General features: G+C 48.8%; 1 protein-coding gene across 1 annotated transcript in view; it reads left to right on the plus strand.

Moving 5' to 3' along the window:
* Positions 1–13229, plus strand: part of GOLM1 (golgi membrane protein 1) — a 55034-nt gene that overhangs the window by 18936 nt on the left and 22869 nt on the right. The window contains exons 4-5 of the mRNA XM_036260659.1: positions 10198–10252; positions 13074–13176. Of these exons, the coding sequence (XP_036116552.1) occupies positions 10198–10252; positions 13074–13176 (158 nt within the window). The remainder of the gene's footprint in view (positions 1–10197; positions 10253–13073; positions 13177–13229) is intronic.

Consider the following 13229-nt stretch of genomic DNA (forward strand, 5'->3'; position numbering starts at 1 on the left):
GAGCAGATTAGAGAGGCAGCCAGCAAGAGGACGGGCCCGGGTGACGGGTGCCCATGAAGAGGTGAGGGAGAGTCTACGTAAAGGCAGACAGTGGAGAGCAGGTGACATAAACCCTTCAAAAAATCTTTTTCCCTGAACAAAGTTTCAGAAGACTTTCGGTCTTTTCAGATGGTAAATTCTCTAATTTGCCCTTGGATGTAGCCTTCAAAGGCAACTTTGTAATTAAACTCAAGCAACTTACCTTTCACATCTGAAAAAAGTTTTTTTAGGAAAAATGGCAAAACACATCACATTCATACAAATGCCCTTCTCTGCCCTGTCCCCGAATTGCAGCGGGCTGTTCTCTGTCCCTCCCTGGCCCTGTGCGTCCTCTCCAGGGGAAGGGGCCCGGGGTCCGGCGCTGGACCTCAGGAGGAAACCTGGGGAAAGCTTGCGTGATTCAAGGCTGATTTGATCTTGTGATACACCTTGGGCTAGTTCCACTGGACGGGGTTCCCTTGCAGTGAGAACTGCCCACGGGCTGGCAGGGGAGCCGACGTGCGGTGTGCTCTGTGCATTGCTTTCTCGTTCTCGGGGACAGGAACAAACCCTGCAGAGGCACTTGCTCTTGAACTTGGCATCTTCCTTCCTAGAAGGAGCCTTTCCGTGTTTCTTGCACACCGAGGTGTTACTGGCAGCTCCTTCGCTGCTGTCTCTGCGCTCCTCACTCGGAGTTCCTGCCCTCTGTTCACGGCTGTGCCGCCGCCTGCCCCCAGGGCGCGTGCTGGATTGAAGTACAGAGAGGAAATTCCGCCTTGCCGCCTTTCGTTTCTTTTCTCTTCGATTTTCCTGTAGAAGAACCATGTGTAGGACCTGCTAGGAGCACTGGCTGTGGCCTTATGACCTGTACACTTCGTTCAGTTTTTGTTTTCTCTTTAGTCCCCAGTGTCTGTGTACACCTGTGTGCAGGAAGTCAGGATGTGACCATCCCACAGCCGAGGGTGGAGGCTTTGCTAGGGCCCCATTTGGGAAGGAAAGAACTAAAGTCACAGAAGGGCTCAGCCGGGCTTCTCCCACGTCGTTGTGTGGGGTGGGGTGAGGGCGGAGTCCGCTGCTGTGAGCACCAGCCCCACACTGTCAGGTGGCATTTCCTGGCTGGTTAAAGACAGCCCGGAATGTTCCAGATCGCTGGTGCTGTCCGTGTTGTGTGACGACACAAGGACCTTCTGGCAGGAGCTGTTCTGGGTGTGTAGAGAAAGTGCGTGTGTGGTTTCCTGGATAGATGGTATTTCCTTGTTAAAAGCTCCGTAGAGTTCTGCTTCATCTCCCCCCCCACCTTCCATTAAGACTCCATGACTGGAGCTTGTTTTCCTGCACTCAGCCCAGACCTGCTTCCTGCCCTTCCGACAGCTCCTGCCCCTCAGGCACCTTGGCCCTCTGACGGGGGTGTGACTGCTCCCTGCCTGACCGTGTCTGCCGGGCACTGGCACACACTCGTCTCCTGTCCGCACTCACACTCACATTCTCACACCAGGCCTGGCTCACCCCCATCCACACCCTCACACACCGATTCACTCACCCCACACTTTGTCGTGTGTTTGGGGGTATTTTTTTTTTTATCCTCACCCGAGGACATTTTTCGATATTTTGTTCAGATAGAGTGAGAGGGAGAGAGAAACATCGACGTGAAAGCGACACATCGAGTGGTTGCCACCCACACAACCCAACCAGGGCCGGGGACAAACTGCAACCGAGGTACGTGCCCTTAGCGGGAACCGAACCCGGGTCTCTCAGGACCGCAGGCCGACGGTCTAACCGCTGAGCCAAACCGGCCAGGGCCCCTGGGTTTCTTTCACCCCCGTAGCAGGTCTTCCGTTGGCACGTAGGCCCAGTCTTTTCTCGCTGAGCACCTCCTCGGTGGTCAGGACGCAGCCTCCTTCTGCTCCTCAGAGCTGTGAGGTTCTGGTCGTCATCTGCCCCTGTGCACCTCTTCACTCCTGTCACCTTTGGTTTGTTTTTAAATATGTTTTCATTGATTTTTTTAGAGAGAGAGAGGAAGGGAGAGAAAAATAGAAACATTGATGTGAGAGAGAAACATCCATCGACTACCTCCTCACAACCCCCACTGGGGATCGAGCCCGCAACCCAGGCATGTGCCCTGACCGGGAATCGAACTGGGACCTCTCAGACCATGGGTGATGCTGAGCCACACGGGCTGGGCTCCTGTCACCCTTGGTTGAGGGCCCTGCTGGCCATCTCCCCACCAGTGGGCCCAGGGCAGCGCTGTGGACTGTCCTCTCTGTGCCTCCAGGCCCTGGCTCACAGTGGACGCATGATGCACACGCTAGGCGGGCTTGCTGAGTTCTGGAATTCTCCACGTGGGTCCTTGGCCAGAGGACAGCTGTGCTCTTCAGTGCCCCCGCCCCAACTGAGCCAGGTGAATGTGCTCCTGGCCCCTCACAGGGAAATAGCTGGTGCTGGCTCTCCGGGGGGCTTACGATCACAGGCATTTGGGGGCTTGAAGGGACGCTTGTGCTTGTGAAGACCAGTGGTTTTCAGCCCAGGAGGGCATGGTAGAGAGGCCAGGCGCCAGGCTCTCATTCCTGTTACGTAGACAGCTGTTGACGGATGAAACCTCCAGCCTCCCTCCAGGGGCCATTTGGACATGTAGGGATGGGAGGGGCTTTTGTTGTTGTTCTTGGTGACACATGGACAAGGGTGACAGTGGCTTTTAGAGGGGATAAGGGGAGCAGGGCTGTAAATATGCTGTCATGCGGGGGACAGTGTGTCCCACCTGCAGTGCCCATAATGTGTCCCTGTTGAAACACTGCAGGCCAACCCTTTAGGTTACAGGAAAATGGGGTGAGGAAAAGCTGAGTGATGTCTAAAGTCAAGGACCAAATTAGTAGCAGACTCCAAACTAGAATCTACAGACGCTCCTGCCTCCTTTCTTTCCTACCCCTCAAGTCCTTTCATTTTTTTCTTCTTCAGGAAAATACCCACACCTCCTCTCTGCTGTGAAATTGCAGGTGCATGTAACACACTGGCGAGCTCTCTACCTCTTGAGGTCTTGAATCTATCCAAGCTTCCCTTTAGAGAACAAACGTTTTTTAACACCTTCTAACTGACCTTTCTTTTTCATTTAAGGAAAACCTTCAAGTTAAGATTAAAAAGAGAATTCATTCTTAGCTTTGCTGTGCAGTTTTAGTTGTTAGCGAACATGACAGGATGAGGTGTGTGGGCCTGGGTCTGTAGACTAATTGTGGAACATTTTAAACATGAAAAAGTAGACAGAATGACAACCCAGGCTTCATGGGTTGTAATTCATACTTGTTCAGTCATCGATATTTCAGTGTGTATCTCTCCCGTAACCGCAACGCCATCATCATACCCCGCACTCCAGTAAATCCTCACCATCCAACCTTCAGTCAGTGTTCACATGTCCATGTCTGTATCTTTTGAGTCCCAGAGGCGCCTACAGCAGCGGTAGGATTTCACGGACTGTGTCATTACCCCACCACTTCGCGTGGTGGCTCCTCTGAGCACACACCAGTGAGCCAGGCTGTGGCCACGGGGTGGCAGTGCCTGTGCTGTTGGTGTGAAGGGTGCCTGTGTTGTGACAGCGAAACGCCCCAGCTCCGTGTTGTCCGGGCCTGCTCTGTTCCTGTGACCTTCAGGGGACAGACATGCTGGTCCTGGGAGGAATCTGCTTGCTGCTGGAGTTTCGCATCAACAGCCCCTTTCCAGAAGGTGCCTTTCCTGAGGGGATAAGGGAAGTAGGTGAACAAATAATGATGGATAATCAAAGATTTGCAGGAACCTCCTGATTGGACTTATATCAGTGGGGGTCAACACGCTAAGAACAAAGACCCTGCTGGCCTCAGATGGCTGAGGTCATCAGCTGCCTCCTGCCCTCCCGTTCCCCTTCCCTTGACATAAAAGAAGCCCGAACTCTGTACTGTCTTAAGATGGGTTTGAGGCACCACTAGGACTTTATCTTCATGTTGTCACCTCCTCAATCACTGTGCCTTTCCTTACCCCAGACTCTGACGTTTTGAGGTTTGGTCTTTTGAAGTGTCGGGCACACGGACTTTCGTCCAGTGAGTATCTGCATGTGTAAACTTAGTGGATGCTATAAATAAATAATTGGCATTTCTCTCTCTGTCCACCCTTCTCATTCTTCAGGGACTGTGCTGTCCCTACCAGCAGTGGCTATTGAGCACTGAAAATGTCCCAATTTGGATGTACAGAAAATATGCTAGATGTTAAAGGCTTTGTATGAATTAAAAAGTAAAATAACTCACCCTGGCCAGTTTGGCTTAGTGGTTAGTGTGTCGGCCAGACTGAAAAGTTGTGGATTTGATTCACCTTCAAGGGCATGTATGTGGGTTGCATGTTCGATCCCCACCCCAGTTGGGGTTATGCGGGAGGCAGCCAGTCGATGTGTCTCTCTCACATCCATGTTTCTCTCTCTCTCTCCCCACCTCCTTCTTTCCCTCCCTCCCTTCCACTCTCTAAAAATCAATGGAAAAATATCCTTGGGTGAAGATTAACAACAACAACAAAAAAGTAAAATATCTCATTAATACTGTTTATGTTGATTACATCTTGAAATGATAATTTGGCTATATTAGATGAATTAAATACTAATATTTTATTGAACTTGTTTCTTTTTGTTAATTGGGATAAAAGTCACATAATATACAACTCACTATTTTAACCATTTTAAAGTGTATCATTCAGTATTTTTGGAATATTCACAACCATCACCACTATCTAAATGTGTACCCATTAGGTAGTCCCTCCCTGTTTCTCTCTCCCCCAGCCCCTGGCCACTGCTAGTTTGCTTTGTCTCTCTAGATTAGTCTGTTCTAGTCATATAACAGGATCATCCATTTGGTCGCCTATTGTGCTTGGCTTCTTTCACTTAGCACTGTTTCCAGGGTTCATCCATGTGGCCTGTGTCAGTAATTCATTCCTTCTTATGGCTGAATAGTATCCCATTGTATGGACATTGGGATTGTATGGGCTTTCTGTTTATCCATTCATCTGTTGATGGACATTGGAGTTGTTTCCACTTTGGGGCTGTTCTTTGGACAAGTTTTTTGGGGATGTTTGTTTTCAGTTCTCTTGGGTACATACCCAGGAGTGGAATTACTGGGCCACGTGGTAACTCTGTCAACTTCTTGAGGACCTGTTTTCCACAGTGAGGGTACCGTTTTAAATTCTCATCAGCTGTGATTAGGGTTCCAATAATACTTATCCCCCCCCCCCCCCTTAAACTGTAGCCATCCTACTGTATGTGAAGTGGCATCTTATCTTTTGGTTTGATTTCTCTACTGACTTATGATGAGCATTTTTCATGTACTTATCTGCCATTTGTGTATCTTCTTTTTTTAAATCTTTATTGTTGAAAGTATTACAGATGTTTCCTCCCTTTTCCCCCATTAACTTCCTCCTCTCCACTCACACCCCCCATTTATGCATCTCCTTTGAAGAAATGTCTGCAGATCTTTTGCCCAACCAATTTCTGTTTTTTAAACAATTTTATATATTTATCTTTATTGTTGAAAGTATTACAGATGTCCTCCCTTCCAACCCATTTCTTTCTCACTTAATTTAATGTCACTACTAGAGAATTTAAATTTCCCATGTGTGACTGACATACTTCTCTTGGATGGTACTGCTCTGGGAGATTTTGAAGTTGCTGAGGCATAAAAAGAAGACACTGCTCTGGCCGGTTTGGCTCAGCGGTTAGAGCGTCGGCCTGCGGTCTGGAGAGACCCGGGTTCGGTTCCCACTAAGGGCACGTACCTCGGTTGCAGTTTGTCCCTGGCCCTGGTTGGGTTGTGCAGGAGGCAGCCACTCAATGTGTCCCTTTCACGTTGATGTTTCTCTCTCTCTCCCCCTTTCTCTCTCTCCCTCCCACTCTATCTGAACAAAAAAATGGAAAAATGTCCTCAGGTGAGGATAAAAAAAAGAAGACGACACTAATGAATGCTTCATATTTTCCCTTCATGCTTAATATCAGGCCCAGATCACTAAGATTGAGATTTTCATTTTAAGGTTCATCTCTCTGAGGCACTAGCAAGAATGTCATTACAGAGACGTTATCCAGGCACCTGAGTTTGCAATGGGTTTGCAAGGCTCAGATAGTTCGAGGGTCCTCTTTACTAAGGATTACATTAGGGTGGATCCTCACCTTCAAGGCAGTTTGATTATTTTAATGAGCCAAACAAATACAGCGGTAAAACTCACTGCTCTTTCATAATGCAGTCAGCATCACACTTCAGTGAGCTTTTCAAAAGTTAGTCTTTTTATTTTTTAAAATATGGTTTTATTGAATTTTTTTTAGAGAGAGAGGTAGGGAGAGGGAGAGAAACATCCATCTGCTCCCTCCTGCATGCCCCCTGCTGGGGATTGAGTTCATAACCCAGGCATGTGCTCTGACCAGGAATTGAACCTGCAGCCTCTTGGTGCACAGGATGGCACCCAACCAACTGAGCCACACGGGCCAGGCAAAAGTTAGTGTTTTTTATTATTTATTTAATTTCCTCCCGCCCTCCCTCCCTTCCTTTATTGATTTTAGAGAGAGAGAGGACGTGAGAGTGAGAGAGAGAGAAAAACATCAATGAGAGAGAACATCAATTGGCCGCCCCCTGCATGCCCCACACTGGGGATTGGGCCCACAACCTGGGCATATGTCCTGACCTGGATTCGAACCGGTGACCTCTTGGTGCATGGGTCAATACTCAACCACTGAGCCACACTGGCGGGACAAAAGTTGGTATTTTTAAACTTCAGTTATTTACATCTTACTGAGTTTACAGAATATAATTTATTGCAGATTTACTGCTTTGAAAATTTACTGTGAAATGTTGAGCTTATTTTTCTAGAAATCTAAAGCAGAAATAGTTTGATCACATATGCTTGTTTCCCAGAATAGAAGGGTTATGATGCATTTGTGCATGAAAGATTCATCTTGAGGTCTTCTGAGTCCAGTTTCCTGTTACATCCCCATGGTACTTACTGTGCCTCCTCGTCTACTGCTGAGTGTCCCCGGGGACAGTCTCTCTCACCAGGAAGTGCAGTGCCCCTCAGAGTCACTGTGCACCAACATGTGAAAAACAACCGAGGTGTTTCAAGTATCATTCATTTAAAAATAATTTTGTTTAATGCAGGTGTTTTTTTCTTTTGGTTGAACGTCCCAAAAAGTTATAAGCATTTTCATGAAAATGATTCAACAAGATTTACAATAAATAATAAAACTACATATAAAAGCTTGATAGCATTTTATGATCCTTTTCTGATTTACTGGAGTGGAGACTGTTTTTCCCTGCACAAGTAAGTCGGTGGAGGAAGATAACTAACATATATTTCCTTGGGCAGAATAAAAGCACATGGGAGACTGAAATATCTTCAGATATTTCAGAAATGCAGCAATTTCTGAACCTTCTTAATCCCCCAGATATTTGCAAATTCCCGTATGGATTTTTTTCAGGGGTGGGGCTAACGGGAACGAGTAGAGAAGGGACAAGTAAAATTGCCCTATTTTTATGTTGCCATAATTTAGAAATGATTTACCCAGGAGATGACCGTTTTTGAGATATAATCAGTGTTCCTTTTCTTTTCAGCTCTGATGTGTAGAGGGAAGGAGGTTTTGATGCCTAGGCGAGGTGGAAGTTGAAGTGTACAGTTTGGTAGTGTTAAATGTATTCATGTTGTTGTGCAAAAGGTTTCCAGAAATCTTTTATCTCACAACAGTGAGACCCTGTGCTCATTCAACCCTAATTCCCCTCCTCCCTCCCCCAGCTCTTGGCAGCTGTCCACCTTTCTACTTTCTGTTTCTATGGTTTTGACTGCTTTAGATGACTTTGTGTGAGTGCAATCATACGGTGTTTGTCCTTTTCTGACTGGGTTGTTTTGCTTAGCATTACGTCCTCAGTGTTCATCCATGTTGTAGCATGTGTCACTCTTTTTTATTTTTATTTTTTTACCCTCAACTGAGGATATGATTTTACTGATTTTAGAGAGAGAAGGGAGGGAGAGAAAGAGAAACATCGATCAGCTGCCTCCTGTACGCACCCTGACCAGGGATTGAACCCACAACCTTAGTATGTGCCCTGACTGGGAATCGAACCCACAACCTTTTGGTGCGTGGGATGATGCTCCAACCAACTGAGCCACCCTGCCAGGGCCTGTCACTCCTTTTTTTTTTTTTTTATCCTCACCCGAGGACATTTTTTGTTCAGATAGAGAGGGAGGGAGAGAGAGGAAGAGAGAGAGAGAGAGAGAAACATCGACGTGAAAGGGACACATCGAGTGGCTGCCACCCGCACGACCAACCAGGGCCGGGGACAAACTGCAACCGAGGTACGCGCCCTTAGCGGGAACCGAACCCGGGTCTCTCGGGACCGCAGGCCGACGCTCTAACCGCTGAGCCAAACCGGCCAGGGCTAAAGGCTGCATAATATTCTGTATGCACATTTTCCTTATCCATGGAGGGAAATGTCAGCTCTTGGCTCTTGTGAATAGTGCTGCTACCAAGCACTGGGATGCAGATGGCTTGTCCAGGTCTTGCTTTGAGTTCCTTCACATGTACACCCAGAAGTGAGAGTGCTGGATTAGGTGGTCATCTTCTGTCTTTTTAACGGAAAGTGTGCAAGCCTTTTCCAAGAGTAGCAGTAGCTATAAGCTGTGCTGATCTGATTCCCTGCTGGGTGAATCCTCCTGTCCCGGCAGGTTCTCTTCTCTCTGCGGCGGTGTATGTATAGATCTTTTTCTTTTCAGTTGGCCTGGAGGATCTGTAAGCACCCCTCTTGATGGCCTCTCCCTGAGACATTAATCATTCAGGATATTGTCACTGTGACTTCTTTCCTTTTGTACCAGGAAATGTTCCTTTGTTCAAATCTCCCAAAATAAACAGATTAGTCTGGCTGGATTTCATTTCTGAGAGCACACCCCTCTATTCATAAACTCCCGGACTCCAGAAAACTGTCCAGGCCAAAGAGAGATCAAGGGCTGGACGGAGGGGTCCAGGAGGAAACCAGAGGCACAGAAAGGGGAGGTGGTGTGGCTGTCATCGTCACCAGTAACCAGCACTGGGACGGAAATGCGTCTCCCAGGGATGGGCTGCGTGTCCAGTGTGTGGCATTTTCTAAACTTTGTTGATTGTGACAAAGTAAGAAACTTTCCCATTGTGGCCCAGGACACAGTGTGTGTGTTCACAAAACAACCCTTAGTGTGCTGTGCTGATGTGTAATGTTCCCGCCCTGTCTGTTTCAGGTTTTTGTTTGCTTTTAGCACTGGGTGCAGTCCACCAGATTGGTGTCCTCCTCAGGATTTAGACCCAGTTTGGCACGTGGTGATGGAGAGCTCACTCCCTGGGGCCGGCTGGGCTCAGGTTTGGCTTTGCCTGCTTGCTGTTGAGAGAGCCACGTGACCTCAAGTGCCCCAGGCCGTCTGTGCCTCAGTTTCCTACCCCCTAAGGTGAATAACATTCTGCCAGCCTCACGTAGCTGGTGTGAAGAGTGAGCTGGTAGAGGGGTGCTCCCCGGAGCCCCGGCTGTGCAGTGGTCACAGCACATGCCGCTGCTGGTCACGCTTACCTGCACACTCACTTTTCTTACTTTTTCCTTTTCTTACATTGTTATCCTGAGTCCTGGGTTGCTTTTTCCCTTTTCTGTCGGCAACATTCCCGACTTTGTGTAACTAACTGGGCGTGAACCCTCCACTCCCCAAGTTGTAGACTGTGGACAGAAGGAGGGGGCCAGAGGTTAAATGACTCAGGACCCCGTGCTGGTGGGGTGGTCACCAAGTTTCCTGCTCTTTGCGCTGTTAGCTGGCCTGGAGTTCAGAGGTGGACTTCTGACTGAGGATGGGACTGAGCGCAGGCTTCCCCAGGGAAAGGCCAGAGGGGCCTTGCCTGCAGGGGGAGCCCGTTCTGGAGCTCAGATGGGGCTCGGGACCTGGTTACCCCTTGCTCCGGGTACGGGCTGGTGTGTGACCAGCAGGCTCTCCGCGTGGGAGTTCCTTTCCCGGTTGTGAACATCAGATAGTCCAGCAGAGGGCTGCCCGCCCCGGGACCCTCCTCCTGGCCTCTGCTTTGGGTGGGGGAGGGGCTGCACCCCTCCTTTTTTCCCCACCTGTTCGTCTTACCAGGGCTCTTCTGAGTTGTTAGGTTCTGGGTGTTTCATTCTGCATTTGTCTCTCTTGCAGGCAGTGTTGGTGAATAACATCACCACCGGCGAGAGGCTCATCAGATCCCTGCAAGGTGAGCTCCCCCCTCCTTCGCACCTGACGGCAGGCCTGGGGGCACCTTTCCTCTCGTCCTTCTCCAGCTTTCTTATTCCGACCTCATGATGGTGCTGTTATGAGCGATTGAGTCATCTTCAATTTATTCTTTTTGCCTAACTGTATTTCCTTAAAGAGCTTTTCTTTTAAAAATGTTACTGAATACATTGCAAGCTGTTCTGTACAGAGAAGTCACACTCTCATTTTATGATATGTTGAAAAAAATATATATTTATGCCCACATACATATCTGTGATGTGTATGTGATCTGTGTTATGGATATATGATACCTGTACAGGGTTGGGCAAAAGTAGCTTTACAGTTGTTTGTATGGAAAATAATACAGTCATTAATAACTAAGAATAAGAATAAACTCGGTTTCGTGTGCTAACAACTGCAAACCTCCTTGCCCCACCCTGGAGTTCACTGGACAGTGCCGATCTGGAGTTCTGAGAGCACTATCGTGGAAATGCAGGGTCACCCCAAGTTAAACGGGCTCCTCGGTTCCCAGGGCTTCTCAGAGCTTGTGAGCAGCTGATGTCCCTGCTCAGCCCTCAGGAGGGGAACACGGTCTGCAGCCTTCCCCTGCCGTCCTGTGCTGTCACAGAGGTGTGTGGAGAAATGTGTCATTAGGTAATTTTGTCATTGTGCAAACAACATCACGTGTCCTTACCCAAACCTAGATGGTGTAGCCTACTGCACACTTGGGCCCTGGGGTAACCGCTGTCACAGAAGTGGTCTGTCACTGACCAAAATATCGTGATGCAGAACGTGACTGTGCTTATTCTTTGTAAACAACTTTAATCAGGTGCGGTTGACATATAATAAACGACACCAGTTTAAAGTGCACAATTTGACAAGTTTTGAAACGTGTGCGTGTCAGGAAACCACCCAAATCAACACAGCACACATATCCATCACCCCCAGAGGTTCTCTGTGCCCCTTGGGGGTCCTCCCCAGGCAGCCCGACATGCTCTCTGCCTCCGTAGACCAGTTTGCATTTTTTACAGTTTTATACACACGGAATCAGACAGGGTATATGCTTTCTTGTCTGGTTTCTGTCACTCAGCATACTTTGCAATCCATCCATGCTGTTGCGGATGGCATGGTTCATTCCTTTTCATGGCCCGAGCTCAGTGTGATTGTGGAATCGTTGTTTTAAGGGTTAGGGTTACTGAACTGTGCTTCACACACAATGAAATTTGCCCTCTGCAGTGTGCCTCTCTCTACGTTTGGACAAAGGCATAGTTTCCTAGGCCCCCACAGGCACAGTAAAGACACAGCTCATGTCCATCACTCCAGGAGGCTCCCCCCAGCTCCCACCTCAGCCTCAGGCAACCCCTGAGAAGTTTTCCAGCCCAGCCCACCCCGGTTTTGCCTTTTCAAGGACATTACATACATGTTTTTGGGAGGGATCCGTGTTACAGTATGGGTCCGAAGTTCAGCGACTCCTTCGCTTTCATTACTTTCCCCCAGAGAGCCTGGTAGTTCTAGAGTTGCAAGGACAAGCCTTGGGGAGCTTGAGTGTCTGCCCAGGGCCGAGTCCCCAGCCCAGATGCTGCGGTCTGTCCATTCTGGTGTCACCGCTGTGGCAGTTTGTCCTTCCACCCCCAGCTTGGTGCTTTGTCAGCTGCTGCTTTTTCCTTTACTGATATTAGAGAGGGGGGGGGGGAAGGAGAGGGAGGGAGAGAAAGAAACATCGATGAGAGAGAACATTGATTGGTCGCCTCCTGCATGCCTCCCACTGAGGATCCGGCCTACAACCCGGGCATGTGTACTGACCAGGAATCGAACCAGCGACTTCTTGGTGCATGGGTCGATGCTCAACCACTGAGCCACACTGGCCGGGTGAGCTGCTACTTTTTTCTATAGAGCTTTGACAAGATTATTTTTGTGTTTCTGTAGCATCCCATCCTTTCTCTTTTGCAGTTCTCATTAGACTTATAAATACCTACTTAGTTTCTGTTTTATGAGCCAAGTGGTCAGGGCAGCAGGGCTGGGGCTAATGCACTTCCTCAAAGAAAGCTGCACTTTCCCAGAGAAGAGGGGCTGGTGATCAGCTGGACCTGGGGGCCTCAGAGAGCGGCTGGCCGTGGTTAGACAACAGCAGGACACTGCAGTGGCCTGGCAGCCAAGAATGGGGGTTTGGCAGGAGGGGGCTACTTAATTGGACCAGGTGTCGCAATCAGTGGAGTACATAGTAGCATTTGTGACCTTGTGGGACAGCTCAGATTTTATGATGTCTTGAAAAGAAAGAGGCATTTTAAGGGTTGGAGGTCAAAAAAGAGATTTAAGAAAGAAGAGATGTTTAGAAAAAAAGCAAGGTGGGGGCCCTGGCCAGTTTGGCTCAGCGGTTAGAGCGTCAACCCGCAGACCAGAGTCCCAGGTTTGGTTCCTGCTAAGGGCACATACCGTGGTTGCGGTTTGTCCCTGGCCCCGATTGGGGTCATGTGGGTGGCAGCTGGTTGATGTGTCTCTCTCACATCGATGTTTCTCTCTCCCTCTTCCTCACTCCCTCTCTCCCCCTCTATCTGAAGATAAATGCAAAAATGCCCTCGAGTGAGGATACAAAAAAAAAAAAGGCAAAGTGAAGGTTCCTGTCAGACCGCATCTCGCAGCCTTTCCTGGTTGGCGAGTCTTGAGTGCTGGGAGGGGCCATGTTCTCATCCCTTCCTCTTTCCCTCCTTATTCTCTGGTGTGCCACTGCCCATTGGGTTCCGGTTGTGGGCCTTGGTGTGTCTGCTGTTGTTCCGCCGGCCCTCCTGTGACCTGTGTGATCTCCTGTCTTTCTCTTGGCTTAGACCAATTAAAGGCCCTGCAGAAGAATTATGGAAAACTGCAGCAGGATGTCCTCCAGTTTCAGAAGAACCAGACCAACCTGGAGAGGAAGTTCTCCTATGACTTGTAAGTGTTTCTCCGCATCAAGCGCACGCACTCGGGGGCTGCTGAATTCTAGG

The sequence above is a fragment of the Molossus molossus genome, unplaced genomic scaffold (genome assembly GCF_014108415.1).
Source record: "Molossus molossus isolate mMolMol1 unplaced genomic scaffold, mMolMol1.p scaffold_m16_p_14, whole genome shotgun sequence".
Taxonomy (NCBI): Eukaryota; Metazoa; Chordata; class Mammalia; order Chiroptera; family Molossidae; genus Molossus; species Molossus molossus.